Consider the following 23,568-nt stretch of genomic DNA (forward strand, 5'->3'; position numbering starts at 1 on the left):
TGAATGGTTCCACTCGACAAAAACTGTATAGTAATTTCAGACAGGTATCGATGGCTGAAGGATGCACATAATCTGTTGAGGCCAGTACTCCTAAACATACTGAAAAGTGAAAACCAGCAATATGTGGTGTTTAGAGTTGGGCACTTGGGAAGGATCATTGAAGCAATATGTCGAAATGAAGCTTTTCCGCTATCATGCTTGAAAATGGGTGTGTACAGAGCAAAGTCCCACAGGGAGATCAGAGATATAGTGGTTAGAGCAATGTGTTCATGATCAGACCTTTCAACGGACAGAGTAGGCATTTAAAGCTATAATGTCAAGTTTCTTCGGGCCATACTGACTGTAACTGCAGCATTTTGGTTGCAACGTCTCGTCTCAAAAGCAGATTGTTCAGATGGCCAGTTACAAGGTGCTCCAGAACAGCCTTGTGACAGACTGATGCTTCATCTGCATAGTGTAATCAACCACTAAAAACATGCCAAAGCACCATTGGCACAATGTAAATACACTGATGCCTAGATTGAAGCCCATGCAGGTTCATCAGTCGGAGAAAGTGACACCACCCTGTCAAGTCAGTCTCCACCTGGAGTACTCGCTGGGCCTAATTGGACCCGTATAGCTGGCACCAATCTTTACTTGACATATGAAACCTGACAAGCGATTCATCATTGTTGACATATGTACGTATTCAAAATAGTGCCATATGAACAATTGTATCATCGCCTGAATCATACAATGAATATTCTCCTCATTTCACAGCCGGTCGGTCGCTGCATCATTCTCCGACCCTCTCCAAAACTCCAATTCCACACCAATGTCATCTAACCATGCATTCATCTACATTTGCCAATACAATTGCACATGTTCATTATCCAAACTTTTGATGACACGAACTAATATTTTTATATCGAAACACCTGGGATGATCAATTTTGTAAGTACTCAACATACATTCGCGTTCAGAGTCTGAGTCAGTTTCCTGGGCGATTAATTGTTTGTCAGCAAATGTTTTAAAAATTAGATGCAAAATGGTTATGTTTACTTTCATGTGCAGAACTTATGCTATATTCAATAGAATCTAAATCTCTATGCATCTAAACGTAGCAGAATGATAACTTTTGGGGACAAATCCCGGGATGCTGCCAACATGCAGGATTTTGTTTCGCTCAAAAGCCAGATCAAAAGCATTTTCAACTTGCAGTGCATTTTAATTCAATTTTAAAACATTCGCAGTCAAGCAATGCAGAAACGGTCGAGTTGTATACCCGAGGTAATTGGAGTCCTATGGCTTGCAGGAACGACAGGATGAAAGCAGCAGGACGTACCCCAGACTTAACAGGGAGATCACACTCCACCACACCTCGTACCTGAATTAAAGGTAAACTTGATGGAAATCAAAAGTTCCAATTCTAATTGTCAAAATCAGCTCAGTTCGGTTACTGATATTTTTATGATATATCGACATAACAATACACTCATCATCATAGCAAACCAGACAAACTGATATCTGCAAGGAATGTTCATCAGCATGACAGGGCAACCAGCATGACAAATGTTGGTGTAGAAAGGCTTTATGATTTTAGTCCGACAATAAGAAAGTATAGCTGTCTGAAATCTAAGAAAATACAGAACGAACAAAAAAACTAATCCAATATCCTAAGGTAGGGTTGCTGTTTGAAGCCAATGGTGTAAACTTCCTCAACACCCGCTGCTTTTTAACTTTGTTTGAAAGAAAAGCTTGCCCCAGTTGAAAAAAACTTCAATTAGTCAGGAAGACATAAATTTGAGAATATCGGAATCTGTTCATATCCGGTGAAATTACAGGTGAACTTGAAGGCAAATTGGTTTCAGGATAACCGGTGACACACACCAAGCTACCTAACCTGACCCCGCATACAAGGGATTTTCAGTTTCATGTGACAATTAAAGCAGATCGCTGCAACAAAAAACTTTTGTTTGGACAGTGCATCCAGTTTCAAGAAACCAATCAATCCATCACACATTCTCACCTTTCGTGTCTCGATATCCAAATTTGGTATCTTTTCGTCCAAATCTGACGCAGACCCCTTTTGAAACTCCTGCTCCCAGATCAGTCCATCCTTCTCCCTGTACTCCTCATGGATGCGCCGCACCTCCACGCGGTCAATGACGGCAGCATCATACTGATCCTGGACACACTCTGGACGGGTTTGGTTGGTGACGAGCTCCTTGTCTAACTTGACGTGATGATGATAATGATGAGACGGATTCTTACTGATTCGGGCTAGGTCACCTTGAGCTGTAACGATAGAGCATGATCATGAGAATCAGGCATCAAATGTTGTCAAAAGATGTGCATGAACACAATGGCAGGAAACAGGTTTTATAAAATGTATGCCACGCTTTATCTGCTCTGCAAGATATTGGATCGAATCTAATTTAATTCACCCCATTATGTGTATAAGATACAATGCAATCTTCTATCTTCTCAAAGTTATATGACACGGAACATTCTGCAAAATGAAAAGACCAGAACATCATTAACCTATTTCTACAGAATCTGTTGAGGAATCACTTTATTCTGAAGGCCAACAGACCTAAAATCAGATAAAATTTTATGACCTTGGCCAATGCAACCCTGTCCCCTTCCCCTCTCATTTTAGGCCCTAAAAATTGTTTGATTGCAGACGGACAGGAAACATCAGAAACATGAAGAAAACTACTAGTGCTGCAATCAAATCATTCAAAGCTCCTAAGTAATGAGAAGCAAGGGCGAGGCAGAACGACAAATCTCAATTATGCCCCCTGATGAGACAAATCCTTTCATGTGGTCCAGGCCCCCAACCCACCCCAGCCTCCTGCGACATCATTAATGACACAGTGAGCCGTTTCATTCCCACATCAAAGACATGAGGCAATAATGATACAGAGAACAGCAGAGCTCTGGCTTTGTTTTATTTTAAATCGTCAAACAATAGAAACCACATCAAAATTCTTCTTAATTTGATTTAAAATTTTCAATGTTAATTGTAATCTAATGACCTGAATTTTAGCCATTGACTTCATTAGTCCATTAATAGTGATTAATGACCACAGAATTATTCAAGGAAGCTCAAATTTAATTTCATAATGACAGGGACTGCCTGGTAAGCTATAATTACACTGTACAAGAGAATTGACAAATGAAGAACACTGTGTCTGACCAGTCAATGGAGTTGCATGGCGCCCTACAGTTCACGTACAAACCTACAACATGTCCTACCTAGGAAATGTCAACCCTGAACATAAAGATAGTAAGAAAATATTGTTTCTAGTGCTACCTATATTTAGAAATGATATCACCAAAAAAACCAGCCTCCTCAAGAAAAAATTCTCAACAGCTTGTTCGAGCAGCTGATCTTGCATTCAGAATGGCGTGGGAAACGACCTTTTGCCAAAATATATAGGCAAGCTTATATATTTTTACCTTTGTCATATTGAATTCAGTTCGACAGCACTTGACACAGTCTACAACTTACTCACAATATCCTCAGTGCTTTTGGAATACCTGAGCAGTCGAAATAGTCCAAAGGACAACGGCACTCACAGAGTATATAGATCGACCACAGACTATAGGTGATGTGCACTGAATGCTTTCACAAGCTATAACCAAGTATGCATCTCTAATCTATACCTGCCATTACCAGGCCAAAGTTTGACAGGCTGTTGACAATTACATCAAATGATGCTAGTCAATATGGCAATATCACCACGTTTTGATAAGACCCAGCCATGACACAATCACTGAGACAACAGCCTGTGCCAGCCAGTGTCCACAGCAACCAACCCATGTCTGCTCAGCAAACTGTTGTGGAAACTCCACTGTCTGACCAGAATACAGGTTCAGGGTCTCTAAACCACTTTGATTAGCATCCCTGCATATGATGCTGCTGGTGGTCACATCCATCATACTTCGGGCAAATGAAGAATCGCAAGCAGGTTTCATAGAAACTTTTAGGATCATTGAAGTCACAACCCTATCATGATTGATCTCCTTTTTAAATCCAAAATGCTGCTATTCTACTGCGATTCTTCTAGCTGTTTTGCTCTGCTTAAACCTCTCTGTAGGCCCTGTAGCAGTGCCGCCATAGAGAGAGGACAAGTCATTTACAGACCCTTTCATGAGATCTGTGAATTTGTCTCCATTTCACCAAAGATCCCCAAAGCAATATCTGTACTGAACAACCCTGGTTTCACAGTTCCCTAAATATCGATGACACCACAGTCCATACCTCAACAACCTAATTCCTTTCCCAAGTACATTTAAACTTATATTTTTCATGTGGCACTCGGGTATTGATTCCCCAACCTGGAAATGGGAACTGCTGAATGCAGCTCACTGCATAGAGAGCCAGCTTTGAGGCCTGACAATGATCCTCATACTGTCATCCAACTTTACCAGCCAATGAACTTCATGGAAGAATGGGGCTCAAATGATCCATTCGCTAGTGAAACCGACATCTCTATCAAAGTTTGATGAGCTCTGGCAAATCACTCGCACATGAGTCCATGTGCTCATGCATTAATCAGGCACTGCTATCCCACACTAAATATGAGCAAACCGCCCTGGCAGGGCAACTAACGTGTGTTTCCGGTTGCTGATGCTAGCGAAGCAGGTGGACCTAGTACACGTTATAGTCTCAGAAAATACATAATATGGAGTAGACAAACATTTTGTTCACAGCGAGATAAATTAATAAATGTTGTCCCTGAACATGAGGACGTGAGAAACAAGATTAGTGCAAGGACGTCTAATGCATTTAAACAGCGCAGCTGAAACCCAATCTTGACTGACGAAGGACTGGATGCCAGTCTATGTTTACAGTAGCATAAACATTTCCTTCACATGATTGTTTCCTGCATTTTTTATTGAACATTTTTACTATTCCATGGTATCCCCTCAAGGTAGCGGGAAATCGCATGTCGGGATGCAATAAGCTCATAGTAAAGACAATCAATCTTTAAAGTCACCCGAGAATGATAGATTATTCTACGCTTTTATGAATTTATCATAAAAAGAGAGAGTTGGACACAAAGGTTCTGATAAGTTTGTGCAACAACAAACTATACATGCCCCTGTAGACTAAGGATATCTCCTTCAACACACCAGGATAAGTGTCTTACACCTACAGTGCCTGACACCAGTGAATATCACCATTGACCAAAACAACTCCAACACATACACATTCAAAGGTATGATAAATCAGGTCTTGCATTCCCAATATTTTGTACACTTTGACGTCACTACATATGCTCTGCCTATCGCATGACTATAAGGCATTTAATAGCAGGGCACACATGCGTAAGTTTAACTACACACAATATTTTGTCAAACGTGGGTGCATATCACGAAATCTGCGATAACATTACCAACGTCTACTCTTATAGGAAAAAGAATGTGTCAAGCAAATAGTACAAGGTTCAACTTCAAATGCAATCTAAGAAGGTTTGTGTTGGGCTTGGCAAGGCATTTCCTCATTTAAGAAAAGCAGGGAAGGTTCCTTATTCATGTTACCGGCACTGACATTCATTGAGTGGAACTTTTAGTGTATCTACCTGTTACAACAGATACACACAGTTAAATACAACACAACTCAAGGTCCAAAATACAAAATGAAACTGTCCCAAGATGAACACCTTTAGTTCCTCACTGAAATAGACAGAATGCAAGGTTATCCTGCAGTGCGAAAACCAGGGTGTAGACTCAATGACAAGAGACACATTGGAAACCGTGGCTTAAATTTGAAGATAGGGTGTACTTCAAAGAGTAAACGACGGATGTCATAGGCCTAATATGATGTCGAAAGATCAACGAGGACAGGTGAGACATTCAAATAGTGACCTTTCAAAGAAAACAGGGCATGATGTTAACAAGAAGAGCTAAATAAATAATACAAGTCACAAGACAAACCAAATATCAAAGCACTTGAAAATGTAATGTCAAATGTTGAATACTTTAAGATCAATGTCAGTTTAGAATGGGCACCCTTTACAGTGGAAGATGAAGGTAATAGTCCAAACTACAAGCTTAACTTTCTTGGTTTCACTATCAAAACAGATGGCCAACTTTCAGCCATCAGCAAGTTTTTTCCTGCCAAGAAGAAGCCTTCACAAATTAAATTCTTAAACACATTGAAGATGTTTTTGGAAGGAAGGAGCTGCAATAGTTAAGACAAGACAATGACTGCTCAAGCTTCAAGCTAAGGTATTTCTCAACACTGCCAGAAAGATACAAAAGGTCTTCGATCACCACATCATGGCTTCATGGTTCTTATAATGCTGTTGATGGTGACTCTGTTTCCAATCTAAACGTAACCTTAGCATCACATGTGAGTAACTCTCAGACTCCCCACCTGATCATAGCACTAATTGGCCTGATCACAGTAATACAATTAACACGCAATTGACTGGCGAACAAGTTAGCGATTAATTACCACCCTCCGCTCAAAACACTATTGACATATTGATCCTCGACAACAGAACAAGTTTCCATACCTAATAAAATATTTAAGATCTTCTTGTTTGGACCTGATGTAACTTGCGATTACCCCCAGGTGGTACTTTTCGACCAAATAAGCCCATGTAGCACTAAATATGGACTCTATGTTCCTTTTTATTGATAGTAATGTGGTATTGTTGTGACTTGATCAGCCATGTTGGACCATATGTACGTCTGCTTGTGATATTACCGGGTGTTGTTTGAGAAAACAGCCTCGGGGAATAGGTTGTGTTTAAACGGAAAAGATTCATATTATTTTCTGGTCGGTTGCACAAAAGCTGGCCGATGACGATAATTGAGAGCCTGAAGACTGTAAATAGCCTGGATAGCTGCAAACTATAGATGGCCCGGTTATGAAAACTCCGAAATTATGGAAATTGTGTTTTTGCACCAGAGATGGCAGTGTGCATGCAGTATAGATCAACGAGCAGAAAGAACGACCATGAAGAAATAACTACCAGCAACTACCAGACAGTAAGGTGGTAAAAAATTCTATTGGTTGTATGCCTAGATGGGTCACAATAAAGATTTTGCTCCGTCCACCGCCGGATAAACAGGCCAGGAGGTACCCAAACAGTCATTTTCTTATTAACATGAAGGAAGCATAGCAGGAGATTTGTCCAGCTATAAAGAATGAGATTAAAAAGACCTATCTCGGAAGCACCCCGCTCGCAACGTGGTGATATTTATATTCATATGATATCGCCGACAAATCGAAGCACGTCTTATGGTCGTTATACTCTGATAAACATCAATACACACATGAATATAGATTTTCACGAATATTGAATCTTTTTTCATGACGGACAAAAGGCCTTAGAAAAAGCCAATTTAATGTAGAGGCAAGGTCACTCTGAGAACCGAAGCACAGGCCCCTTTAATGAATGCCATGTTTACCCCCCAAAGGATATGGACATGACATTTTGTGAGAATATCAGAGATTTAGTGAATTGATATCACTTTTGTGAAATTCAAGCTTTAGAAAACAGAAGCGAAGAACCTACCTTGGTCAACCTAGTTTGCTTTGTCTGGGATGATTTCGAAATCAGACAAAATTTGTATGCGCATTTTTCGAAACCATCAAACTAAACCTTATCGATTCCGAACGATCTAACTGACCACATGATTTGGCGGTTTGGCAAATCTGTCGCAAATAACTTGGACAAAATTGACCTCAATCACAATTTCATGTCCACCAAATTAGTTAATAAACATTGAAAGTTCTTCACACTCCAAATGCAAATTTCGTCCCTGGGTCAGATTTTCAAAAGGACTCAATGTGTCACTGAGACTTACACTTGTACCTGTTCCACTTAAGAAGTGTTGAAATTGGAGAGAACGCATGCTCATAAAATGCATCGATTCATGTGTGTATGTGTACGTAAACACTTCAAAATTGCCAAAACTTTCAATCACAAGTACAACCATGCAATAGAGTTTCAGCCATGCTTAATCTTTCCTGTAGTTTCAAGTGTATGTCAACCAAGAACGCCCATGCTATTTCATGTTGTCAAATAATCCTTGACCTTTTCCACTAACAAAATCTCCATGTTTGAAAGTTGTCACCAAAGCAGGTCGATGGCTCTCTGAAGGAACCAAATTTTACTGAACAGATCTTTGCGAAATTTTCCTAACTGTAAGTTCAAGTTAGTAGATTTATTCATTTATGTATTCAAGTGCTACATGTGTTTCGTTTGTTGATAAATGACCATCGACAAAAGGTTCACCTCACAGATGTTGAAGCTCCCATCATATTGTTGCCTAAAAACAAAGGAATGTACAGGTTCACCACCATGAGCGTTCAATTAAACGGACCTAATCAATAATCATCGCAACCTGAGTATGAAAGAGACCTTCATGTATTTATGAGTACCAGTACATGATCTTTAGAATAGATGCCATTATCAGAAAACATTGATGGAGTTGCCATCATCAGAAAACATTGATGGAGTTGACATGAATGATTCAGCAGTCTAGCCATCATACATATAACAAATGTGTGCAAAGAGGGTTATTTTCATAAAGACTGCCATCAGTTTTCACGTTGAAGACCCACATTGATAACCCAGTCGCTGTCACCCTGCCCAATGAATAGTCGTTCACAAAAATTGACTCAAAAATCGAGAGGCAGAAATTTTTCATAAAAAGTGCAGGTATTCAGTATCTTTTGTTCATTAAGTCAGGAGACTGAGGTAATTTGCAATCACTAAACTCTGGTGCTGGTTTCTACTATGTGAGTCATTCTGGTACAACCCGGCAGGTTTCCAAAACAGTCAGAATCAAGTCACACACATACACAGCTGATACAAACTGAGATTTTCACGAATTGACAAAAATCTGTGCTTGAGCCGAGGCACCAACTGGGGTTTATTGGCCTCCTGACTCCACCTGTGGTCATAGTCTGTTCATTGACAATATGGATTTTCACCACAAATCTTTATTTCACAACTGAATACCATAATGAAAATGGCGCTAATTCATTTAGATATTGTCGAAATTCAAATAGGAAGTTCAGCTGTTATCTCACTCAAACTGCTCCAAAGGAATTCATTTGATACATGTTCCCAGTCCTTGCCTCTTTCACCTGATTTGGTTACCCGGTACAAAACAGCATTGGCTCTAACAGCCATATGACCCGATCTCAACATTTCATGAGCTCCTTCAAATTGCCAACTATTTCAGGAGACACTAAAACCTGCACAACTCAACCCGTGAATAATTTCACCACTGTATCAATTGAACAAACCAAACTGGTGTAAAATTGTTAACAAGAATATCCACAATATCTGGTCCATCTTTAGCTTGACAGCATCATGGCTATTGTCCGCACAGATCGCCTCGGTAACCACCCAACAATAAACTGGATTCAGCCTTTAAAGGGATAAGGAAGAATGGAGGTTATGTAAGAATTATTTTGGTATGAGCGATGATTAGTTTAATGATGTTGCCAGAGGGTACACCAAAGGCTCAGGTCGCACTGATAGTGGAAAGTTGGTCCATTGAACAAATTGCTAGAGTCATCAAGTTAGATCACCGAGATAACTAAGATGAGATGGGAATGTTATCAAATTTCTATCCATGTGTGGAATTGTTATCTCTGAACTGAAACACTTTCAGAGATCTTTGTAGCCATGAAAATGACGAAGGCATTTGCTCCACCAAGTTACATCGGCCAATCTTAGCAGCATCAATAGTTTGCCTCCATCTCAACCATCTTTAACACCTTCCTATCACCAACCTCTTATTGGAATCCAATGTTCTCCCCAAAAATTTTGTTGGGGGGGGGTGCTGGTAAGCATATTTTCACACAGTTTTGATTTCATTTCTATTTTGTCCTAGTTGGCAGCCAAATCTGTCCACGTAATTTGAATCACAGACATTCAACAAGATCAATGAGACAATCACTAAACCGTTGTCAATATAAGTCAATGTTGTCCACGCAGAAATATATGCTAATTAATTAATGAAGGACAGAAGTAATTAATAGAATACGAGATGAAAGCCTATCAGTATAATGAAACCTGTTGTTATAGATATGCAACATGAATGGAAATGGACCGAGACCCATCTGAGGCACGTGATGGTCGCTATGACCCTTCCAAAGTTCACCAAATCAATACTTCCCTTACAATGACTGCTAGACTTGCATTGTTCTCCAGTATTCTATCTGATGAGTGTGATCATTGTGGCATGTCAGCCTTACACAAGTCCAAGGACTGATACAGTAGTGTGGTTTATTCAAAACATCTTGCTTACAATGAACCGTAGTTTACAGTATAATGCACTATGCGTCCATCAGATGCACTCTATTGCACTATGTGTCATATTTTAATCAATTCCTTTAACAGTTTTGCAGCAGGTGTCCCCAATGGAAACACTCACACTCGACCTGGACGTAATACCTGACCGAGAAGGCATGAAAATTCAGTTCTAAGACGGTCATCCAACCACTACCCATGAAGCTAATAATCCATACCCAAATAGAGGGACTTTGTCAGGGAATATTATCTGATGCCAAGTGATGGAAACAATCCACCCAGACAGTTTGAGTGAACCATCATGTTTCACAAACATCAGGTGTTTGATGCTGAAAAGGGTCCAAGTTTCATCCACAAGGGTAACAATTTATACTGGCTGTGCATGGTATCAAAGCCAATGCAGAATGCCCTTTGGCACTATTTGATGCTGGTCCTCCTGGGATTCATATCATGATTCGAACAAGAGACTGATATTGAGGATATGATTCACAATCAGTGCAAATGGGGCAACACTTGATAAGTCACACAGAAGACAGGAAATCTGGAAAACTCACTCGCTAATGCCATAAGTTACATCAATAGGAATGAAATTGTCCAGTCAGACGTGAAGTTGGGTCAAACACTTACCCACAAAGGGCCTACAGTTTGTATTCTGCCAATGGTGGCATTGCCCACTGGCAGCCAGGCGGTAACACATCATCCACATGGGCAACCAAACCAAAGAGAATTACCAACTAAAGGGCCAAAATCCAGATCCACAACACAAACATTTAACATCGGAACAAATGAAATAAAAGTATTTTGAAGAAAGCCCTATTGGCCGAAGGGAAGTGTGCAATGCTTCTGCTTTAGTATTATTCCTGCTGAGACTTAACTTTACAAATTTTCCAACAATAATCCTGAAGGACTGGAAGCGCCCAAGAGAAGTGTGACAACAAATGAACACCTGCTATAGAGGGGTCTGGTGCAACACCAGGGGGTACAGGCCATAAAGGTATACCACCAGGGGGTGGCCAGGGCAGGGGACAACAAAACAAGGCTTTCTTTCTCCTTTCTAAGCCCAGTAAAATGGTAAACAACTACCAAAACTGCACACGCCACAAGAGCAACAAAGAAGTAAGCTATATCTAGGGCTGACTTCAGAGGAACCAAAATAGTTGCATATCCACCCACAATAGCTATCTATCACTGAAAGGTCCTTTTTCAAAAGTGCATTCTTCTACTATATGCAAGGTGTGAGATCTTTTATTGCTGCATCACATTGACTTACAAAGGTAAACAACATACTGAGCTCAGTTTTTTCGGAATATTATTCAAATTATTTTTTAATTTGATGACTGAACAGATGTCCTAATAAACACCACTACATGTAACAGAACGCTGTAGGAGTGCTGTGCGCAACAATAGTGAGGATTTCTACACAAACGCATGCTGCAATGTCACTCGAGAAGTGACAAATTGATGAAAGGTAAATCATTGAGGTATTTAGAATGCAACAGAAGCACAAAGATAGTGAGAACTATCATTTTCAGTGAGACAGGTGCTATATCTTCTTCTTTTTCAAGGTTCTTTTGGCAGTAAGGACATAAAGACAGGTGTCTCCATCATCTACAAGCAGTCTCATTATACACGTTTCAAAAGAGTCCGCACAAAAATAGAGTTATTGGAAAAACTAAGACATGTTGAATATCAACATTTGAAGTTAGTTTGAAGCGTGGCACTACCACAATGAGTGTACCCCAATAAATGACAATGGTGAGAGAATTCTGAAGCACCTGTGAACAGTAGCAACCATAGTGGCGTTTAGAAGAGGATGTCTCACTGGAACTATGAAATCGGATGAATAAACCTTGGTAGTGAATAAAAAAGATGTCGATCAGCACTGGGTTTTGAGGACGATTCTCAATGACGATACTTTCTATCAACTTCACAACCAGAGTGAGTAAACTTGAGATCACCTCCAACTCCCTTAACAGCAAAACACATCACCACATGAACCAACTGATCCCTAACAAAGGACCTGTTGACGTTACTTCCAAGCCAGCAAGTTCATAATCAGTTCGCCACCACATGGGGAGGGCATCACGCCAACACGACTTGCTGCGTGTTCCCTCCGGAATGAATTACACAGCAATTGTGCAAGACAAAAGCAAAACGAAAGAGCATAAGGCACTCGGAGGTCGCTTTGTCCAAAGATGAAACAAACGTGTGTGCATTTTCTGACAAGATACACCATGTAGGTTGTCTTTGTTTCTATCTCCTTCATCATCATGAGAGGGCTCCAACCTCACCCACAAGACACACTAAGTACACACAACACACCATCTATTTGGCTATATTAAGGACCTGAGAGCAAGGTTGTAGATAGTGTTACGGTGTGGATGAGGCCCTCACCATGACTTATCATAACGAGACATTTGTAATCTGAATTCGATTACATTAAATCCTTATAAAGGTTAGTTGCTTATCTGCCCTTGAGACACATTTATAATATCATGATGTAGAATGGGGATGATGTCATTGGATACCCGATGTCCCCAATAGCAGAGGAGCATGTGTCCGAACCTGCCCCTTAATGAAATATTCAAATAGCCGATAACCAGTGCATTGAAATAGAATAAAATTCAATACGAGAATGGTATATAATATATTATGCATGTTTGTACAATTCCTGTTCAATAATGACTTATGATGAGTTGACCAATTCTGTGTAACTTAATGGTAAAGATCAATGCTACAGTTGTGCACCTTTTTGATTGTCGGGAAATGGTCACAAAGGTTTGGTGTTGGGAAACATAAGAAAAATGCCCATTGCAAGATTTCCTGTAATGTTGAAATACAATGGAGAAACGAGAAATATTAGAAAAGTAATTATGTAATAAAGCTATTAACAGCAGGCGTGTTATATTGTAACTTTTCATTTCTTGTAAAAACAAAATCTCATTTGAATTAACAAGAATAAAGGATGACACAAAATGAGGTTTTTTATATGTTTTAATAGCCTCAACAAGAATAGCATCCATGCAGCAAGGGGTGACATATTTCAATTTTAGTTCAGGATATGTACTATTTGTCAATGAAATGATCAAATAGTTATTGGTAGAATACAATTTAAGTTGTGATATTTCAGTCAAATCAGGCTATCAACTGACTTGACATGGCTGATGGTTCAATTAAGGTTGTGATCAACACAAATCTGTTTCGATAAGTGAAACCACCAATATTGTAGGCCTAATAGATATTTGTTGGCCTAATAGATATATTATTTGTGAACATTTACGGTGAGTATTTCAAACAAGAAGACAAGGTACCGACAAAACACCTCAGTTCATATAGCCTGTGTGCACGAAGGATTGCATATCATTTCGTTTTTTTACGCTTGAGCAAATACTGTCTGGGACTTCCTTGGGGCGATGCATTACCACACTTTCATATCGGATTTAACCATGAACAGCCTTGTTGTGATATGCTTCATGGCAAGCATGACAGGGCCTTTAGCAATGGCGCGGAGATTGGAGCATGAAGTACTGCCTATACGATTTTTGATTGGTCTGATCCTTTTAAGACTTTTTTCTTTTTATCTTTTTTTTCACTCCATTGAAGGGAATTTCACATTCACTTTTGCCTCTGAATCCTCAGCAGAAAAACATCAAAGAGTTATTTCAAACTGAACACCCCACTCAACTGCATGAGAGGAATGTTAACATCCTTTCAAAAAGTATCAAAAATGTTTTCCCTCAGCCAAAAATTCTTTCTAAATGGATTCTACCACATCCAATGGATTCAAGGATGCTGCAATTTCTCCCATGAGAGATGTTCTTACGTAACCAACTCTGCCAGTGGATGTAATATGCACTCGGGGACTGGTTGTACTCTGAGGTGTACAGCACTATAGTTACGTAAGCACCTCCGCTTCTGTTGTCCACAGCTCCGATGACAGGCACTTGAACATCTCCACATTTCATGTCACTTAACCAACACATCCACAGCTCCTGAGAGAAGACGCGAGGGTTACATGGCCAGGACAATGGAGAACGCCCTTATCATCGAGGTAGTGGTGCTAGTCTCACATTGTGACAACCAGAAATAAACCTTGTCAAAGATGACAATAGCATCGCTTTGTGTGTTGCAGAATTCCTGGTGCTCATAATGCATCCTCATGATACGGAGCTGCGTTCCCACACTCTGAGCTATCACGGTTTTTTGACAGGGATGACTCACCCATGTTCAAGCCAAAAGAGATGATATTGTATGCGTAACCCATGCTGTGAGGATGGGTCTTCGGACCGCTGTGATAGGGAAGGTTAGAGTCGTACTCAACATCCTCAACAGGTACTGGCAAAGAAGCAGGGAACTGATCCAAAAACCTAGCAATCACAGGAAGTTCCTAACTTTATCCAGGCCACTTCCCCTTGCTATAGTCTTCACTGTACTTAGTACTCAGACAATACCAAAGAGACAAAACTGATACTGTGTCCAAAGAGACAGCATCATGGCACCTTTCAAAAATGTTCACAAGTCCCAAACCTTTAAAAGATCTTCCTAGAGTCAACAGGACAGAGTTGGAAAAACAACAGTGTAACAGTTTTTTATAACCAAAGCACACTTACTGTTTAACCTCCAAAGAATTATTTTGACTTCACGCATAAGTGAAGTAAACATGATCATCAAGAATTCCAATCTTCGCCCATCCCTAGAGTGGACTTTGTTTCTACCATACTGGCCAACAATACAAGATGAAAGGTAGACAACAAAATTCATTTCTCACTGTTTTTTACCTTGGGAACCGGCCCTCATAAAGAGGATAAACTCAGCTAGCAACAACCAACTTACCAATCCCTGTCCCTTAGAGAGGAAAGCAGGAATGCCAGGATCCTCACTCAATGACTTTCTTCTCCACTGTAACCTCCATATTCTTCATTAACACAAAAAATCAACAGCTCGAGTTCAAACTATCGAAATGCAACCGCCCAGTTTCTCTATAAAGGTATCAATCCATTATCGCCATACGAGATAACACGCTCTGAGGAAATCGGCAAAAACTTGTTCCTATCTGGTTGGCAACCCCTTCATAACTGGCCTGGGCTTTAAAGACAGATCTAGGGGCTTCTGCATTAACTTTAATTTAGCTATGCGCATTTAAGACTTATTCAGCTCCACTGGAGTGCCTCTTAGGCCCCTTTCAACACTAATTTGAAGATCATTGAGCTAACGAATGCCATATCCTACAAATCTATGCCCTTTCAATGTCAAACATTACCTTTCTACAGCAAATTTTGGTATTTTGCGGTGCCTTTTAGATAAGTTTTAGGTAGGAAACAACTTGAGTCAACATGAAGTTAGCCTAAGCTATTAGCGGGATAATCGTATTGTACACAGGTTTTATCTGCATAAAACTCATATAAGAACATGGCAAACACTGTCAAAAAGATAGCAAAATAATGTTAACCCTTCCAAGCTTTCAGATTCTATTAGATTTAACAATTCATAAAGAAACATGATATGACAAAAAAGCAAATTGACCACGATAACAAACAAACAGGAAGCATGCCCAAAGGCTTGTGATTTTAAAACAATTGTTATGGATTGGTCAAGGTGGGAGCCTAAAGGCTTTGTCTATAGCCACACGACTTGTGTCCAAAGCATTCTACTGGTACACTACTAACAAAGTTTTGGGTGATATGTGGTACTACTTGTATCATAACGCCCTCTCCAAGGCACCTGTACCTGGGAATGAGTGTTAATTCAGAGTGCAGGATCTGAGAGTATACCCCACGGGAATTGGATCACAGATAGAAAGAGTAGAAGATAGAAGAAAGGCTGTTCCAATTTACCATCTTTCAATTAAGTCCCCAGTAGCCCCGGCTAAAAAACCCAATTTTTCAGGTTCGTCAAGAACAACCACAAAGCAAGTCAAGCCGAAAGCACAAGTCCTCCAGCAGTGTCCCCTCCAACCGCATCAGGGGACCGAAACATTGTCATACCATTGTCACATCAATCTTGCATTATGATAAGAAAGATGGAAAACTAACATAATCATGAGATTTCTATAGAATCGCAATTGTCCATACCCCTTGGTGGCGGAAGCAGTAGAATAGAAGGTCACCCGGGTCAGACTAGTTGACCTGGATTGAAGGACCACAGGGCATGCAAGCTTTGATTCAATGCAAGATGAGTCCAAAAGAAATTGTAGGTTAAAATACAAAATACATGTATGCAAAAAGTGTTAAAATCTGATCCATTGCATGTCAAGCATCAACATTTCTCCAGATTCCAACAGCAAATGAATTGTTCACAGTTATATAAGCCTAGACAGGAAATTTGATGCGCAGCTGAGAGGTCACTTGACTATCGAACATCTGTTTTTTTTACTCTCAAGTTTAAAATCATTACCAATTCATTGAACAACTTTAATAAGTAGTTGTACTTTTCCATACCCTCAGTTGGGCATTTTGTGACCTGAATCGATATACACTGAACCATTGCGATATTAAGTCTATGGCCATTTCGAAGCATTGGGAATGCAGTAAACTTTCAAATCTTTCCGGTGTGCAATGATGAAGGCGATAATCATCATCAATCATGCAATATAAGCTTAGATATCCCATCAATTTATCAAAATAAAGCAAATATTATACACTACACAATCAAAATAGCCATATTTCAATTTAAATGCCGTTTACAAAATATGGCATTGTTTTATAAGGCAATGAACACAATCAACCCAGGGACACTGACACGACAGACAGAGCATATTTACACAAGTAATGCATTCACAATGTGTTGTCAATATCATTCTATCAGCAGGAGATGGAAAATTATCAGGAAATCAATGGACCTCCTTGAATCCATGTGATTTACTACCAACTACACAATGGTTGGACAAACACTCAAATCTCTCTGATGGACATTGTTTTCTCAATTATGATACAATGGAATTACCTCATAATTGATTTCACGAGATACAATATCAACAATGACCTATATTAATTGTGACTGCCCACAGTTGAAAACACATTTGAAAATGTACTGGGCCATTGACAATCTAAGATGGACATTGTTTTCTCTGTTGTTGAACAACATTAGCTGGTCAAGCATACCCCAAGTCAAAAGGTATATGTTTTACAAGTCCAGCATCGAAGTGCACCACATGAACTTGAAAGCCTCTTGTTGATTCTTGGAAAACATGCCACTGGCCATGCAGATGTGGTCAATATTGAAACACAACCTTGAAGTTGATCAAACACTTATTCACACAGAAAGGGTTAATAAGACCGAAAACTGGTGATAATCAATACTAGCAGATCAATATCAGGTTTGTACAGGAGGAAAATCAATTTGGCCCTTCAGCCTTGCATCGAAATGTTAGTCAACTACATGCAATGAAAGCAACTCGTGTAACTGGTGCAAACCAAAAGTTACCAGTGAGCCGACTGAGAGACAGGATCCCAACACAAAACAGACATTTCTCTCAGCTGATGGAATAGTTACAAAGTGCACAGAACTGACATTAAATTTCAAATTGCAATGAGAACTAAAGCTTTCTGCAAAATGATTTGATTGCTGTCAAAAACAGACTACGGGCAAAAAGAGCAGTTTGACCAGAGTGTTTCTGATGGAACAGACACGATGCAAACACACTTAAAGCAGTCAGACATCATTTACAAGCCATTTTTTCCCATCATTGTTTGACAACTTCTCCAACAAATACGGCATGGTCGATGCAATAAGTGTCTTCAAGGTGATGGAAGAGCCAATCGGTGATTAAACAGAATGATTGCTGGTCAAATATTGAGCAGGGCGGAAATTATTACTTGATGGCTGCATGGCCAATAGGAGGGATACCCAGATCGCTGTTGTAGAAGTTGTTGGACATTCAGAGGCAGTGGACATGGAAAGGCTTTTTCTGCTCTATCATGGTTGTGACTGGCACAGTTACCATCAAGGTCCCAGCCAACTCCATAATTCTTTACTACCATACACCATGGACAAGTGGTGCGAGGACACAGCAAGGCTTTGGAGGGTCGAACTGGACCATGTGCCTCTCGAAGCCCAAGCACAATTCTGGTCGAGTCAGTCATCATTACATGGTCTGTATGATAAAAGCAATGGTTCTGCAATGACTGAAACATTACTTTATCTCTTCTAAGGAGATAACTTGACCAACTACTGATCGATTATTATAAAATGTCCTACCTTTGAAGTAGAGCCTTTGTGTATGGTCAATCCCGCGAGATCGATACTTCAGCCCGAACCATTGACTTGCTTCTAACCAAAGCTGAATACCAATACTGACTGGTATAAGGCCTACCAATAGCCTTACCCTACTTAAAACGACTCTTAAACGACTCTCAGAAAAAAGGCTATTGGTTTGAAAAGGCTATTGGTTTGTATGGGTTAAGTAGTTTCCATATTTAACAATAAACCAAGGGTAGGTGTATGCAAACTAATAAGCCGTTCCAGAGTGATCACCACGGATTGTCGCATAGAAGGGAATGATTTAGATATCTCGCATGTTACAACACATTGGTAAAGCATATATCAATACTTCTATTACAGTTTCAGGTGTCGAAAATAATATCACTGTGGCACCCTGGACCACCACCCATTCTCGCAAGTCCAACCCAATTCCCACATTTCAAAACACTGTCAAGGTTTTATTCTGCTCTGAAACCTCCATCCGAAACAATGTACAGTAAGTGAAAGCCCGGCATTAAGCTGAAAGGGACCTTGGTTTCCTACTGTGCAACCAGACATTTGTGAAACAACCGCAGATAAAGCTACTGATGACAAAAGTCGTTGCTGATGCCCAAGTAATAAAGACAACAATCTGTCATCATCCTTGACTAACTGACCTTGCAGCATGCCTTGCTCTTTTCATTTCAACAGTTTCATTGTAGTCGACCGGTCAATTGTACTTTTCCAGTCAATCACAGATGATCAATGGCCCAAAATCAAAATCTCGTATAGTTGTATAGTTGTATAACTGCGAATGTGGGCCACAGCAGATGGGGATACAGCTGGGTATGGTGTCAAAGGTTCACACACCCAGCTGTGTAAATCCCATTGATATTACAGCAGAACTGTCAGAACAGGCAAATTATCAACACATGAAGATGATGTTGTTGTGGTATAATTTTACCAATGTTATCAGGACACCTCTCAATTAAGGACAGCATTTGTCAATCCTAAAGGTGCCCTTATTAGAGAGGTTCTACTGTCAATAAGAAATTGATCAACTAGACGTCGTGATTCCACAATTTGATTTGGCTATCAATTGGCAACCTTTATCAAAAGTAAATAAAGTAGCAGCATTGGCTGGGGCAGCTCAATGAAACCACTGCATTAGCTCGGCTGTTGAAAGCCTATGAATAAAAGGTTGCCAAGGCTCGAGATCTGATCACTACGGGATGTCACATCCTGTTGCATGATAGCCTGGTAAAGCCAGCAGTCATCTAAACACAACATGTGATGGTATGATAATTTTCAAATGGTTCATTTCTGGCCAATGGATGCTATGAACTGTTCTTGCAAAACAGGTATTTTCAAATTTAGTTACAAGTTTCAAATATTTAACAAACGGCATAGGCCTTTAAGATGACAGGTCAAGTGACATCTTCAAATGAGCCCCTCAAGTACCAACTGGACTGTGTCAAGCATGGGACATTCTCTTAGCATACATGTACTACTAGTAGATAGTGGTGGTATGAGATGGAGTGTCACCTTATCAGATTTGAGGTAAGATATGCTGAACTTGGTAAATACATACACAGGTATTTCTGCATTACACAGCACTGAACATAAATTACAGTCTTTTGGCAGATAACACAACACTTAGCACCCTTTTAAGTAGGTCTAAAATAAATAGCATTTTTTTGAATAATGACATTTTTTAGAGCGATGTCAAATAAAGTTTCAAATTATGCAATTGGTTGTGAATCTTGCAGGTTACCGATTTACATAGGATTTATTGTAACTTGTCATGATCCACATATCATCACTTTTTCCTAGCAGACATTATGAATCTTGCTTACGTTATCATGCGTTGCTAGATTGGACATTGCCTTACACATGAGTCTGTAATTACACTTTTGATGGCTTTTGTACTATGTCCCAGGACCCCCCCCCCCCCCTCCCCTCGCCATGAACATCAGTGACACTATGACAACACAGGATAGGTATATGAAGTGACAATGTAACACCTAGGCAAACATGTCAGAGGTGTAACAACTATTAAATAATCCACTTACTCAACATCAAAAATGTACAGTAAGTGGTAATTTGAAGTGAATGACCATGGTATCTGCGTATAGAAATGAGTTAAGGATATACTGCTATTCCAAGTTTATGCCAACTATCGCCTGCAAGAGTCAGGTGACTGAAAATCTTTGGTCAAAGTTGAAACTTCAAACAATTTTCTTTAGATTTTCCCATCAAGGTGTCTTTTCTAACAGTCCCATCAAGGTCTCTCTAACAGTTAGAGTTAGAGAGAATTGATGGGAAAAGCTAAGGAAAGTTGTTTACACCATTCATGTTTCAGAGGACCACATATCCAAGTTCCAAAATATTCTACATACAGGGGATGTGGGCAGCAGGTGATTCGCATTCAACCAGCAACATCCCAGACAATGCAGCCTGTTGCAGAAACCAGGAAGGTGTAATACAGATATTAGATTATGTCTCCACGGACTTCCCAACAACTTGAATCGTCTTCACAAGAAATGTCCTGCTTCAGTATAGAGAAGGATAACAAGAAAGAAGATTCTTCCAAAGATTCCCAAAAAACCCATCTGAAAAGACACATCAATAGAGAAAACAAGCAAGTCCCACCATTCACTCACACAGCCAAAAAGATCTATTTGCTTAGTGCACCATTTCCCTAAAACCTTTTTGGCCATTCTCACTCCAACATGTGAAAGGCTTCACCCACTCCTATTTCCTCTGGTCAACAATGTGTGTTTGGATAGGAATAGAAACTAGGAGACACCTCAAACTGGTCCAGGAGACCCACACAATGCACCCAGCCATGGAAAACAAGTTGTTTTTTGGACAAGGGGACACTGGTCCAGGCACTGTTTGAATAGTGGAACCTGTCTGTATAATGATATTTGTGCAAGGTTTTCTATTCAAGTGACAATTTTCTTCTTCACTGAATGTGTAATTATGTAGTCCTTACTCAATTTTGCAAAACAAGCCAGGGTTTACTCGAAGTTTTACAACTTTTGGAACATGTAAAAATTATTCTTATTACCAAAACACAATAAAAAGTTGTTTTAAAGTGGTTTTTTGGGACATATTTTCGGCAAAGAATGTATCATATCTGAATATGGAGGAGTTTGAATAGCAAACTTGTTGTTGTACAACCCTATTCAAGAGATGTCTGGGTGGACCATGGGGACGTCCTTAACCTAGATAGGTTGAGGACAATCTTCAATATCAATTCATCACTGGTATCACCATAGTTACCAACAAAATCCACATAAAGTACACATAGAGCACAACTGCTCAAAAGGGTTCAATCTGTCAAGACAGATTTGGTCAAGGCAACCAGATGTGGAAGAGAACATCAACTGCCTGTAGAAGAGACAAAAATTACTTTCTAACCAAAAACCATTGCTTTCGGCTGCATTACAAGAAGGAAATTATTTTAATCCATTTTTCAGCAGAGTCTATAGAATATCTGAAATACAGTAGAACCTCTCTATTAAGGAAACCCTCGGGACTGACCAATGCTGTACTTAATAGAGAGGTGTCAGCTATGGGAGGGCCTACTTTATTTCCTTCTTCTCATTCGCTATAGGTCTGAAGAAGGGGAAATGACCAAATATGAGCGCAGCCATCTTAACATGATGTTTTGCCACAATACACCTTTGATATTTGTCCAACAAATGCAGACATAACGATTATGGTGTGCTTTGTCCAAATTTAACAATTTTTTTCTGTGTTGTGTGCAGTGTAAGGCTGTTAGTGTTAGCTGGCCCAGCGGAATCAAAGCTCACAGGCTTACTTCTCGGCTTAAGGAATTGTGCATGACATATTTCTTTCACTCATTATATTGTAATCCAAACCCAGACACTGCTGTCATGAAGGGAAAGAAAGAACCTTGTCACCATGCTACAACAAACAATAAAGCATTGTTGTGACTGCCATTAAAACAAAATTCAAATCAACCCCTGGTAATAAATGCATAACATCAAGATTTTTACAGCAGTTTCTGTTGATACCGATATGCTGCAGTTCTGATTCCTGAAACCAAGTAAAGTAGTTTGCTGCTGCTGCTTATAGTGACACAACATTGACACTGATAATAATCACAATAAGGTTTCTTTTTTATATTAATTCCTTTTTTTCTCTTAACAGTAGATAAATGGCCCTGCATTCAAACACGGATCATTCAATTAGAATGACAAAGGCCGACTGCTAACTGTCAGATGATATGAATTGAATATGATATAAAAAGATGTATAAAAAACACCCTATTAATTGTCACCAAATTATGGTCATGAATGGTGCTGGCAGTAGATGTCCAATCACAGGGCAGGATAGATTTAAAATGATCAAAAGGGATCCAAATTGTGGCTTCAGAAAGGAAATAATTGACAATGCAACTAACAGATAACTTAAGAGATTTTACATCCAGTAATCAAGTAGTGACCGTTTTGTCATTGGGATTAGGTCTGTGGGAGCCGGTCTGTGTCTTAGCAGAATTCTGGGAATTCCCAGCGGTGATAAACTAGGGATAATCCCCTTGAAGCATAATAACATATTTTAACTGTTAAAGTAATGTCCTTTTTAGTGTCCAACCCAGTTCCTCGGACACAGAAGAAACAGCTGCTCTTAACCGTCAGACTGGATGTGCAGATTGTGACAAAATTTGAATAAGGACATAAACATATTAACCGGACAAGAGTTGGATGAAAACTTACGTAGTTTCTCTGTCTTGTGGTTGAATTTTTCGACAATTCCTGAGATGGCATCACACCTCTTCCTGATGGCATCAGTCCTGGCTAAAACCACCCTGCACTCCTCGCATAAATCGGAGAATATTCCGTCGGCGTGTTTGGTGACACTGGTCAACTGTTGAAGAATTCCTACCAAAGCGCAATGCGACACTGCAAGAAACTCGCCAGCATCCGCCACAGTTTTCTTCTCCGCATCACTTAGCCGTCCTATCCTTGGAGGATTAACGATCCTCCTTGAAAACGGCATCTTTGCCGATTTATTAATCCACGCTGACCGCGCTTGGATCACATTTCACTTAACTTCACTCACAACTAACCGCTTATAACTCACA

At 39.8% G+C, this 23,568-nt stretch overlaps 1 protein-coding gene across 1 annotated transcript in view; it reads right to left on the reverse strand.

The window, feature by feature from the left end:
- Window positions 1-23,568, reverse strand: part of LOC135487524 (uncharacterized) — a 41,792-nt gene extending 18,224 nt beyond the window's left edge. The window contains exons 1-2 of the mRNA XM_064771278.1: window positions 23,201-23,568; window positions 2,009-2,277 (exon numbers count right to left, since the gene is read on the reverse strand). Coding sequence (XP_064627348.1) covers window positions 2,009-2,277; window positions 23,201-23,483 — 552 coding nt within the window. The 5' untranslated portion in view covers window positions 23,484-23,568. The remainder of the gene's footprint in view (window positions 1-2,008; window positions 2,278-23,200) is intronic.

Source organism: Lineus longissimus, chromosome 5 (genome assembly GCF_910592395.1).
Source record: "Lineus longissimus chromosome 5, tnLinLong1.2, whole genome shotgun sequence".
Classification (NCBI taxonomy): domain Eukaryota; kingdom Metazoa; phylum Nemertea; class Pilidiophora; order Heteronemertea; family Lineidae; genus Lineus; species Lineus longissimus.